This window comes from Tamandua tetradactyla, chromosome 1 (genome assembly GCF_023851605.1).
Source record: "Tamandua tetradactyla isolate mTamTet1 chromosome 1, mTamTet1.pri, whole genome shotgun sequence".
Lineage (NCBI taxonomy): Eukaryota > Metazoa > Chordata > Mammalia > Pilosa > Myrmecophagidae > Tamandua > Tamandua tetradactyla.
In genome coordinates this window covers 146,166,540-146,179,577 of record NC_135327.1, presented here as the reverse complement: position 1 = coordinate 146,179,577, position 13,038 = coordinate 146,166,540, and the positions used below count along the sequence as shown (strand labels likewise).

The window sequence follows — 13,038 nt, the reverse complement described above, 5'->3', positions numbered from 1 at the left end:
ACAACATACAAAAAAAAAAGGATAAAGAATATGAACAGGCACAGAGAGCATATTCAATAAATATGTGAGAAGATGTTCAACTTCTTTCCGGAGAATGAACTAAAAATACAAATTAAATAAGATGCTATTTTCAGTCATCAGATTGGCAAAATCTAAGACAGTACTAAGTCTTAGATAAGAACAGAAATTTGTACATTAATGGTAGGGGAATAAATTGGTTCAACCACTATACTCAGTTTGTAAACCTTATGATTTTATACTTTTTCTTATCAAAATTTAGAGAAACACTGGCATGTTTGTACAGAAATTCTTATTATTGTTTATAATAGTGAAAAAGTGAAAACAATCTTTTCTTCAGTAGAAGATATTATAAGCTAGTTTATTTATTAAGCAGACTATTACATAGCATTTAAATAAGTACATTTACCAAAACAGGTAATTCTCAAAAACATTACATGAAAAGGAAAGTTTTAGAGAAAAAATGCATACAGTATGATATTACATAAAGCTTAGAAACATACAAACTTTATATTATTTTGCATGTGCACATATGTGATAAATGTATAAATACATGCATTGGAATGATAATCCCCAAATTCAAGATAGCATTACTCTAAGGAAAGAGGGAGGGAAATGAGACCAGGTTATTTATATAGGGAGCTTCACTTTATTTTGATATTATATTTCTTAAACTTGGTAGTTGGTATTCATTATATTATTCTGTATGCTTTTTGGTATGCCTGAAATATTTAACCTTAAAAGTTAAATATTATAAAAAGAAAGTCAAACAATTAAAGAGAATGTTGGTGGTTGTGGTGGCGGCGGTGGTGGTGGAAGAAGAGGAGGAGGAAAGTAAACAAAATGAAATGCTCAGAGGTAGTCATTTGGTTACTGTAATTAGCACACTGCAAACTTTAATCCATAGATTTTTCTGTACATTAGAAATGATAGAAGGATAAGTGGGTGGATACTTAGATAGATGGGCAAAAATAGAAATTTAAGATATATGCCTTAAAAAGTCCCATTATTGTAAACTAAAAGTGAGATACAGAAAACATAAGTGAAACATAGAAGGTGAAGACCACCCAGACCTGAGAGGCCCCCTTTATGTGTTCTATTCCAGTGATAACTGCTCCCTCCTGCCATAGGTAACCATTTTCCTGGCTTTTATATTAATCACTTCATTGCACTTTTTTCTTTTATATTTTCTATCTCCCATTGCTGCCCTAAGCATTATAATTTATTCATGCTTTAAAAGTATATGCTATTTCACACACAAAAATTTATATTCATTCAACAGAATAATAAATTTATTTGAAATCCAAGGACTTAATGAATTTCAGATTAATAGTTCTTCACAAGAAATATTAGGTACTAAAAGGTACCTATAAAGTTAAGAAAAATGAACAAACAATTATGAAAAACATTAGGAAATTGAAGTGATTCTATATATTTCAATGTTAGAGTAAATCTTTGGCCCTCTACCACTTAATGGAAAACAAATAGTAGCACATTTAAATTTCTTCCCACTCCCCTTTCCTCATTGCTTATCGTTAATCATATTATTATTTTTGAATGATCAGTGTTTTCAGTTTTCTTACTTTTAACATGGTTTGATTCTTGTCTCTGGTTCTTTTAATATTACTCCATTTCCATATCCTTCTCTTCCTTAGATGAATTTCATAATCCAGTTGATTTTTCAAACATAGCTCATAGGTTCTGTGCTCTCAGTTCTTACATAGTTGATTGCGTCTCTTACTTTTATACTTGAAGAAAAATTTGGCTGGATATAAATTCTTGTTTGTATTTCCTTTTCCTTTAGATTTTTATATCCATTGAACTGTTAGGATAAATAACTGTTTCTCTTCCTCACTGAATTTGAACACGTTTGAGACACAAAAAAAGGAGATGGAGAGATAATAATTAAAATGGTTTATTATTGATAAAAGCTGGATTAGAGGGTGTAGCTTAGATTTGCTACCAAATAGATTTCCTAATACATCACTTCATCATTAAGCTTATTCCCCAGTTCAGCTTGTCCCATTATACTTAACCGTTTGAGAGAATGTAAGCCAGAATTCACCTTTTATGCAGGTAAGGCTCCAACAAAAAAGAAAAGAAAGGACTGAATTGGTCATGTTCAGTTTCTTATTTGAATTCAATAATCAGATACGTGATTACTCTTCACATTAGAAAGGATCAGTAAGAGGTAAGGAAAGAAGGCAAGTTTCTCCATATGAAAGATGAGGTCAGAAAATGGAATTTCCCATCTGACATCAGATATCTACTGACTGCTGAGTTTTGGCATTATTTAGAGAACCTGAGGTAATCAAATTCTTATCCTTCTTATTGCCAATTTGGTTTTACTAGGATGTCCAAATGGTTTGAACTTCCCTAGTATATAAGTTGGAGTTCAGTGCTCTGTGTCAGTTTTTTCCTGAATTAGAGTATGTCCCCTTTTATAGGAAAATTTTCTTCCATTGTACACTTGAATGTTTTTTCTGTTCCATTTCTTCTTTTCAGGAACTCTGTGCATAAATCAGGTCTTTGTTTTCTATGTCTAGTGTTTTCTCTATAATCATTTTTATATCTTTGTACTTTATCTCATTTTGTATGATTTCTCGTTGCCTATTTCTCATGTTTGATTGTTTTCACCCTTGTTCACTATAATTTTTTGTTGTTTCTAATGTGTTTGCAATCTCTTTAATATTTTTCTAGTAATGATGTTTTCTACGATTGCTTTCAGATGGTGGAAAAATATTTGAGTAACCCTTTCTCTTGTGTCTTTGAGGAACTCCTGTGTTGACCTATATTTATCATATGCTAGGGTACTTTCCTCCTCCAATCCCCTCCATTGTGTTTGTTTGGTCCAGTGTTACTTAGTTTCAGATCATTATTCATCTTTGAAAGATTCTGGCTGTTTGTTGAAGAATAGTGTGGATCTAAGTACGAGAGGAGACCTGGGGTAGTCTGCAGCTTTGGTGACTATGGTGAACAAACTGTTCACCAGTTTGTTGTTTCTTTTTCCCTTGGGAGCCCATCATCCCTCAAATTTTGGACCATTCAAGAATTCGGCTCCCAGTAAAGCCAGATAATCCACTTCTGTTTTGAAACTTTTGTCTGCTTTTCTTTCCTCCATTACCTTACATCAACTTTAATAAAATCCCCAAGCCAGAGGGTTAATTCTTATATAATGTTTATATAATTTCATTTTGATTTCTCCTTCAGCTTTCCCTCTTCTGGTATTCTCAGTACTTTGAACTGTACTGGCTTCTTCGCTGGCCCATTCATGTTTATAGATATCACCTTTAATTAAATAATCATTGGCTAATCTTTATAAATTCTCATAACTGATTTTAGAGCAACTAATTTCCTTCTCATGGTCAAAGATGTCACCTATCTGGTGCCTTCTTCAATTTGACTTAGTTACAGCAGTTTGACACACAGACTTTATAATCTCAGATTTGGAGTTTTAACTGTTTCCTTGTTTTCACAACTTTTTATTTGTTCTTATTTTTGTTGATTTTCAGGGGAAGAGTAGGGAAATGCCTTTGCTCTACCGTCATAACTAGAAGTCACTCTCAAATATTTCTTTGAGGAACATTTAGTTTCTTTTATCACTTTAGTGAAACTTAGTTTATTATACCATACATTTTATTTGTTTCTAAAAGGTGAATGATAATGGCATCAGTTTTACTGTTTCAATTCTTCTTCCTCCCATTCCCTTATATAGCTGTTCTATGTTCAGTCAGTTCATGATATCTATCATGTTTTTATTGAGATATATTCACACATCACACAAACCATCCAAAGTATACAATAACTAACTCACAGTTAAATCACATAATTGTACATAGACCCTGTGATCCATTTTAGAGCTTTATTACTCCAGAATAGAAATAAGAAGAATAAAATAATAAAATGCAAATCCTCTCCTTCCTCTTATCCCCCACATTGTTAACTTATAGTATCACTGTAGTATATTTATTACTGTTGATGAAAGATAAAATACTTCTTTTACCTATAGTCCATAGTTTGCAATAGCTATGTTATTTTCCATATATCCCTCTCTTTTTTTTTTTATATTTGTAGTGGTTCTTGAAAGAACTTATTTGCATTAATGACTTTAAACAAAATCACTTTCAATCAAATTCACCAACAATATGCTACTATTTTTTACAATCCCAAGAATGAGCTACCATCACCTCTATCATGCTTGTATCTTCACCAAGATAAATTTAACTTAGGAAGGCCAAATTTTAAGTACCTGGTATAAGGGGGAAAAAATCAGACTTCTAGAAATAGTTGAACCACTCTTTGTTCTGTTCCTCAGTTTCTTGAAACTAAATCCAAACACATACTATCTCCTTGTGTTTACTTTAAAAGAGTAAGTTGCTGATCAGTCCCATACTACTTTATAATAAAATCATTCCTTATGTATTTCAGGAATTTGATTAACATTTCTTAGTTTCACAAAGGCATTACCTACATTGCTTGTATAACTTATGAGACAGTTGCAAATTAGTATAGTATTTATCTCTGCATTCCCTTTTTGCCTTCCCTTAATAGTCTTTGCACAACAATGCAATTATTTTAAAATATTAATTAGACCAAGATTTTAACTGAGGGAATTATTCACATTTTTAAAGCCAACCTCTCTATACTTTTAGCTGTCTTTACTTTTGATTATTATCAGATTGTTGTAGAACTGAATTAAGTTCCCCAGGGTAGACATGTTCTTAATCTTAGTATATATTCCTGTTGTGTGAACCCACTGTAAATAAGATCTCTTGAAGATGTTATTTTTAGTTAAAGTATGGTCTAACCAAAGAGGGTTGGTCTTAATCCGGATTACTGGAGACCTTATAAAGAGAACCTGTAAATCACAAGACCATAAAAGGAGAGGATGTTGCCAGGTGATAGGAGGCAGAGATAAGCCAAGAAACCTCAAGGATTGTTGGCCACCAGTACCAGAATGCTACTGACTAGCCTCCAGAACTGTGAGACAAATTCCCATTGTTTAAGCCAAACCATTATGTGATATTTGTCATAGCAGTCTGGCACACAGACTAATAAAACGATGGTATCTTTTTGCTAATGGTACATGCCAGTTCTTTTCTAAACAAAGTATTGTAGAAATACCAGAATGAAGCAGCTTACAAACACAGAATGCCTGTGTTTTCCTGATTCTTACCCTCTTTAAAAGCAGAGACGCACTATGTAGTCACTGAAGCACTCTTCTACTGTCTAGACCTGGTTTATAAAACTTGGTTTAGGTTGAAATTTATGCCTTTCAGTTTAGGATTAAAACGCCTCCTTTTTATATTATGATATTTCAGACCCTTACAGATAGCTTTGTGCATGTGTGTTTGCTAAATACTAGGCATTCTTGCTCATTCTCATGATTAAGAAATTTAATACTGATATATTAATATTATTTATATCCATGTTCAAAATTTTTCATTTTTTCCCTCAATTGAAAACAATCAAAGATCATGCTTTTCTGTTGGTTGTCTTTTCACTTCAATCTCCTTTACTCAAAAACGGCCCCCTTTCCTTTTTAATTTTTTTTTCTTTCATGGTGTTAACGTGTTGCAGAGTCACACTATCGGAATTTGTCTGGATTTATCTGACTGTTTCATCATGAAGAAGGTGATGGTGATATGTATTTTCTATTAAACATATCAGGAAGCACCAAAATTATGACAGTTTGTTAATTTTTGCTGATGCTAAATTAGATTACTTGGTTAAGGTAGTACATACCAGAACTCTCCTTGTGAAGTACTTTTTTTGTAATTGGTTAAATATTTTTTGGTGCATTCCTTGAGACAGCATAGAATATTGTATTCCCCAATAGCATTTCCCTTACTATTTAACACCCCTGTATTAGTTAGGGTTCTCTAGAGAAACAGAATCAACAGGGAACACTCGCAAATATAAAATTTATAAAAGTGTCTCATGTGACTGTGGGAATGCAGTCCAGAATCCTCAGGGCAGGCTGTGAAGCCAATGATTCTGATGGAGGGTCTGGATGAACTCCACAGTAGAGGCTTGCCAGCCAAAGCAGGAAGAGAGCCTGTCTCTTCTGAATCTTCCTTAAAAGGCTTCCAGTGATTCGATTAAGCATCACTCATTGCAGAAGACACTCCCTTTGTCTGATTACAAATGAAATCAGCTGTGGATGCAGCTGATGTGATCATGATTTAATTCTATGAAATGTCTTCATTGCAACAGACAGGCCAGCACTTGCCCAAGCAGACAAACAGGTACCACCACTTGGCCAAGTTGATGCATGAACCTGACCATGATAACACCATTATAGTCTTTCCCTCAAATAATTATTATGCTGGAGGTTGAAAAATCGTAATTTTCTAATTCTGTCCTTAATTCTGCATTTATTATCTGGCATTCTTCTGTAAAAAGAAATTTCCAGTCTTTTTAAAAATGTGAGTGTTGTTATGAACTCATAAAGTCTTTTTAAAATAAATACTGAATAATCCATTACCACCAGTATTATTTGGGGTGACCAAATCATGCCACATTTGTTGTTACCTTTTAGTGAGCTCTTGTATGATTTTGACACATTTCTGTTTGTCCCTGAATACTTCTTTGTTCTCTGGTGCAGTATATTGTTTCAAGTTCACCTTGTATTTTTACTGTTCCAGATCTGGAATCACCCTTTTATCCAAAGAGTCCTGATTTCTTTTATTGAGGAATGGTGATAAGAAATCAAATTATGGGCACTAGGAGTGCTTGTTTCCATTGAAGAGCCTTTTTCTCTTTGCCTTTTCAGTGAATAGAGTTGGGAAATAAAATTTCTATTACATAATTGTATCTTTTTCTCTTTACAGTGAAAGCTTTCATTTTCTCTGTTCTACAATAAAGCTAAACTAGTTTCAGAATCACTACACAGCACCACTTTCAGTAACAAATTCATTTAAATTCATTATTTCTTTGCAGTTCCTGTTTTTCCATAAAATATGTCTCACTAAAGATATATAGGCCGGATTCTACAATTAAAAATTGCTTAAATTAATTGTTCCCCCTACTGTTATAGTATCAATTTGATATGCAGTTTGTTTCATTTGTTTTTGTATTTTCTTGTATTCATTTTTAATGTTTGCTTTTTTTATAGTTTTAAATTTAATTTTTAGAATATGTAAAATATTTGTATGGTTGAGTCAAAACTATATAAAAAGGTATGTACCAAAGTACATAAAGTCTCACTTCTTGCAAACTTATTCCTTTCATCTTGTACCATTACCTTCCTTTTAGGAAACTATTTTCATTAATTTCTGTAATGGCCTTCCTGGTGATATATATAGGTCTTTGCATGTTCTTATTTCCATTTCTTTTTTAAACACAAAAGGTTAAGCTTCTGCTTTATAAACACTCATAAGGAATTATTTTTTAAAGAAGGAACTTCATTTCCCAGCATGTATATACTTTTCATAATAACATGAATTTTTTGTCATTCATAAATAGGGGGTCCTGGACGATCTACCATGCCAACCCCAGGAAACAATGCAGCTTTTCGTGCTTCCCTCTGGACCAATATGGAGAAACTTATGGATCATATTTGTGCTGTTTGTATACAAGTAAGTAGTGAAGGGAATGGTTTAAATCTTGTTTGGGTTTGGCAGGTTTCTTAAAATTTCTGAGCACTGCAAATACCTATGTTAGCTGATTATAGATATGTAAAGAATCTAACAGAATGCCATTTCCCTTCCATGTGTTTTTCCATTGGCTCATCTTCATATTTGTTTCATTGTTACAAAACGAAAAAATGTGTTTAACTGAAAAGAATATAATCTTTTTTTTTTTAGGTTCAACATCTACAAAATGTATTAGCCAAGAAAAGAGATCCTGTTTCTCACATTTGTTTCATTGAAGAAATAGTTAAGGTATGTTTAAATGAAAATATTTTCATCTGTTTCCTTGAAGAAGGCAAGGGGATATGAACCAACATCATTGTCAAATAACCATAAGAAAGTGTAATTCTTTCTGTCTTTTATTTGGTAACTTATATATGACATAAAAATTACCATTTTAACTATGATTAAGTGTTCAACTAAATTTAATTACTTTTAAAATGTTGTACTTGCTGTCATTACCTTCCATTACTAAAATGTTCTCATCACCCAAAACCAAAACTCTACCTATTAAGCAATAACTCCCCATTTCCCTTTCCCTCAGCCCGTAGTAACCCGTTATCTGTTTTGTCTCTATGAATTTTCTTGTTCTAGATATTTAATATAAACGGAATCATACAATATACGGTCCTTTATGACTAGATTCTTTCACTTAGCATAATGTTTTCACGGTTCACTCATGTGGCATGTATCAGAACCTCATTCCTTATTTAAGGTTGAATAGTTTTTCAGTATATGAATATACCACATTTTGTTTATCTATTCATCTGTTAATGGTCATTTGTTTTATTTCCAGCTTTTGGCTATCATGAACATTGCTACTATGCATATTGGTGTACAAGTATCTGTTTTTTTTGACTCTATTTTCAATTCTTTGGGGCAAGGTTGGTGTTGTCAGATCATATGGTAATTGGCATTCAATTTCTTGACAACCATAAAATTTCTTTGCTTATATAAGTATAAGCATGTTTGTTTATGGAATGAATTTTCACAGCAGTACAGATTATAGATTGATTTCTGAAATTCTCATACTGATTTCCCATTTTCTCTCAAATAAATAATTACTTATAGAAGTTTTTTAAAAGTCCCACTAGAGAATAAGTTGAAGGTACTTGGTAAATTAGAGATTCAAATAGTGGTTTTTATGATATGCTCGCTGAAGACTGTAGGATCCATTAAGTTCTTAATTTTTCCTGTGAAGCTTATTATTGTATGTATTTTCCATTTTCTAAAATCTCCCTCTGTCTTCTACCAATCTGCCAGTTCCCTTTTCAGTTTAAAATTTTAAATATTTTATATACTGTATCGGGGGGTGTCACCCTCAGTTCAGTGATTTGCTAGGAAAATTCATAAGACTAAGCTATGCTTTGTTACACTGAAAGTACTACAAAGTACAATCAACAAGTGGAAAAGATGAATGGGGTAAAGGCCAGAGCTTTACACAAAGCTGTGCTTTGTTACGCTGAAAGTATTACAAAGCAAAATCAACAAATGGAAAAGATGAATGGAGTAAAGTCCAGAGGAAACGAGGATAAACTTCCAAGCATCCTTTCCCAGTTGTCGCATTGAACATACTTAATTCCTCCAGCAATGAATGGTGACAAGATGTGTGAAATGTTGTCTACCAGGAAAGCTTGCCTGAGTTTAGGAGTTCTAATGTTTTAATTGGAGGTGTAGGCACCCTCTGCCCAGTATAGACCAAAATTCCAGAAACGCATATTTTCATCATCAGTCACATTGTTTACACAAGTAGTTTATATATGGTGAACTACTCTTATCAGTTAGAGAATCATGCCACACTCCCAGAATCCAAGTACCCAGATGGCCAGACAAGATTCAACCTTCAAAGGAGTCCTAAGGATAACAGTTTTAGGCCTGTTATATACATACCTATTATGAAAGTAAGAAGATGCTTTTCCCAATTTGTATTAGTCACTAAGTTTTTACATGTATTAATGGCTGGGATAATTAATATGAAGCAATCATTTTCACAGGTGTTCTAGTTTGCTATATGTAATATACCAGAAACAGAATGGCTTTTAAAAAGGGGAATTTAGTAAGTTGCTAGTTTACAGTTCTAAGGCCGAGAAAACATCCCAGTTAAAGCCAGTTTATAGAAATGTCCAATCAAAGGCATCCACCCAGGGAAAGATACCTTGGTTCAAGGAGGCCGATGAAGTTCAGGGTTTCTCTCTCAAGTGAGAAGGCACGTGGTGAACACAGTCAGGGCTTCTCTGTCAGCTGGGAGGGCATGTGATGAACATGGCGTCTTCTGCTAGCTTTCTCTCCTGGTTTCAGTTTCAGGAAGCTCCCGGGAGGCGTTTTCCTTCTTCATCTCCAAAGGACGCTGGCTCGTGAACTCTCTGCTTCGTGGTACTAAAGCATTCTCTGCTCTCTCTGAATCTCTTATTCTCCAAAATGTTTCTTCTTTTATAGGACTCCAGAAACTTATCAAGACTCACCCAAATGGGTGGAGACATGTCATCATCTAATCCAGTTTAACAACCACTCTTGATTAAGTCATACCTCCAGGGAGATGATCTGATTACAGTTTCAAACATGCAATATTGAATAGAGATTATTCTACCTTTACAAAATGGGATTTTGATTAAAACATGGCTTGTCTAGGAGACATACATCATTTCAAATCAGCACAACAGGCAAAGCGCTACACATGCATTTATTCTTCTGATTTGGGCCATCTTTCTACCCATAGTAATCAATTTAGTCTTTAAGTAGTGGCTTGATATGAAATTTTTAGCATCTAATAATTTGATTTTTAACTCCTTTTTAGTAGTTTAATTAATACACTACTAATAACATAAAGACAATTATAATGAAGTTATTATATTCAAGAAAGTCTAAAGAAAAGATTTTCAAAAATGACAGCAGTATTTAGAGGTTTTTGCTGTTACATCTTAGTTCCTACATGAAAAAACATAACAGTTCTTATCAACCATAAATAATTGAAGTGATTGAACACAGGAAACTTAATGGGCCAGATTTGAAATGTATGTGAATTTTTACTAACTGGCAGTACACATACATGTTTTCATTTTATTTGCTCTTTTGATTTACTTAAAAATTTTTTCATTTAATTAAAATAAGACTAATAGAGGTTGATTTTACAAAAATTTTTCTTAATGGCCCTGTAAGTATGTAGTCATATGCATACATACATATATAACTTTATATATCATTTTTTATATAAATTGAAGGTATAGTTATTTGACCTATTGAGGTAATATGTATAAAAAGTTTAGTTATTATTGGGGTTTGGTGTACCCTATATTCTGAAATGATCCCTCTTTGAAAAAAGTACATAAAAGTTTTTCACCCTACATATTTGGAAATTGCAGGAGAAGACAAAAATTAAAAGCTGAAAGGAAAATAACTCAGATATGATAAGGATAGTGTGTTTACCTGTGATAGGTATGTTCAAGTGTCAGCTTGGCCAGGTGGAGGTTCCTAGTTCTATGGTTGTGAACGTGAGCCAATGACATGTGAAGCTCATCTGTCGCTGATTACATCTGCAGTCCACTAGGAGGTGTGTGCCTGCTGCAGTGAATGATGTTTGATTTAATTGGCTGGATGCTTAAGTGAGAGAGCTCGAAGTAGCACAGCCCAAACAGCTCAGCATACCTCACATCTCTGCACTCATAACTCAGTCCAGGCCTTTGGAGATGCAGAAATGAATCATCCCCGGGGAAAGTTGTTGGAACCCAGAGGCCTGGAGAGAAGGCCAGCAGAGATGGTCCTGTGACTTCCCATGTAAAAAAGAACCTCGGTTGAAAGTTGGCACCTTTCCTCTGAAGAACTATGTGTTTTTAACTAAATAAATTCCCTTTTATTAAAAGCCAATCTATCTCTGGTGTTGCATTCTGGCAACTTTGGTAGACTAGAGCATTATCTAACTACCACATAAGAACATAATTATTCTAGAGAGAATAATTCTAGAGCATTATCTAACTACCACATAAGAACATAATTATTCTAGAGAGAATAATTATCAGTGGCAGGAGAACCTTTGAAAAAGTTCCATGATTTTGTAGAATGATTTGGACAGTAAGTATGGATCTTATAATTTCAGGGAAATGTTAAATTTTAGTAGATGATGATGATTTGGTGTCTTGAAAGGTTATAACTGTATAAAAATCTCTCCTTTTATAATCTCTTTTCTAGTTAGTTGAGGAAAAGATTATGAACATGATGTTCTTCTTATACTACTATAATTTGCAGTTTCAAGGATTTTAAGAACAATATATCCTAGTATTGATAGTTCTAATTGTCAACATATTTTAAATCTTTCAACATATTTAGAAACCTGTCAACATATTTAGAAAGTACAATAATATAGTGTAAATAATTTAAGATGAACAATATTAATGGAATAATTTTTTGCAAATACCTTTTTATATATTGGAATTCATCTAGAGCATCTATTTAACAAAATCATATATAATAATGAAGACTGAATGCTTTTACTCTAAAATCAGGGCAAAGACAAGTATTTCCACTCTCACTACTTCTATTTGGTATTGTTCTAGGCATGCAATTAGGCAAGGAAAAGAAAAGATATCCAATTTAGAAAGCAAGAAGTAAAATAGTCTTTACTCATAGATGACACAGTCATATATTTAGAAAATCCAATGGAATCTACAAAACTGTTAGAAGTAATAAGTGATTTTTACAGAGAACAGAGTACAAGATCAATATTAAAAAATCAGTTGTACTTCTGTACATTAGTAACATATAATTTGGAATAACAAAAAAATTTCATATACAGGAATATCAAACAATATTAGTTATTTAGGGATAAGTTTGGCAAAAGATGAACAACATCTGTACAATGAAAAGGACAAAACATTACTGAGAAATTAAGGAAAATCTAAATAAAGGGAGGGATATACCTTGCTTATGAATTAGAAGAGTCAATATTAAAATGTTAGTTCTTCCCAAATTGATCTAAGTCCCAGTATATATTTCATAGAAATTGACTGTCTCATTCTAAAATTCAAAAGGAGATGCTGAGGACATGAAAAAACTAACACAGCTTTGAAAAGAAGAACAAAATTAGAGGGCTAAAATTCCTGAGTTCAAGACTTATAAAGCTGCAGGAACAAGTTAGTGTGGAGTTGGTAAAAAGTTAGACACATAGATCAGAATGAAAAGTTCAAAATTAAACTCACACCTATGTGAGCAACTGATTTTTTTAAAAAAGGAGCAAAGACGATTCAGTGATAAGATGGTCTTTTCAACAAATGGTGCTGTAGCTACTGGATAACCAAATGTAAAACTCTGAAAACTTCTAGGGAAAGTATAGGAGAAAATCTTTGACTTTGGGGTGGCAAAAGACTTCTTATATGCAACACAAAAGCACAATCCA

General features: G+C 33.0%; 1 protein-coding gene across 1 annotated transcript in view; it reads left to right on the top strand.

The window, feature by feature from the left end:
• The window catches only part of COG5 (component of oligomeric golgi complex 5), a 429,771-nt gene that overhangs the window by 219,306 nt on the left and 197,427 nt on the right, over nucleotides 1–13,038 (top strand). Inside the window, exons 9-10 of the mRNA XM_077164569.1 lie at nucleotides 7,486–7,598; nucleotides 7,827–7,904. Of these exons, the coding sequence (XP_077020684.1) occupies nucleotides 7,486–7,598; nucleotides 7,827–7,904 (191 nt within the window). The remainder of the gene's footprint in view (nucleotides 1–7,485; nucleotides 7,599–7,826; nucleotides 7,905–13,038) is intronic.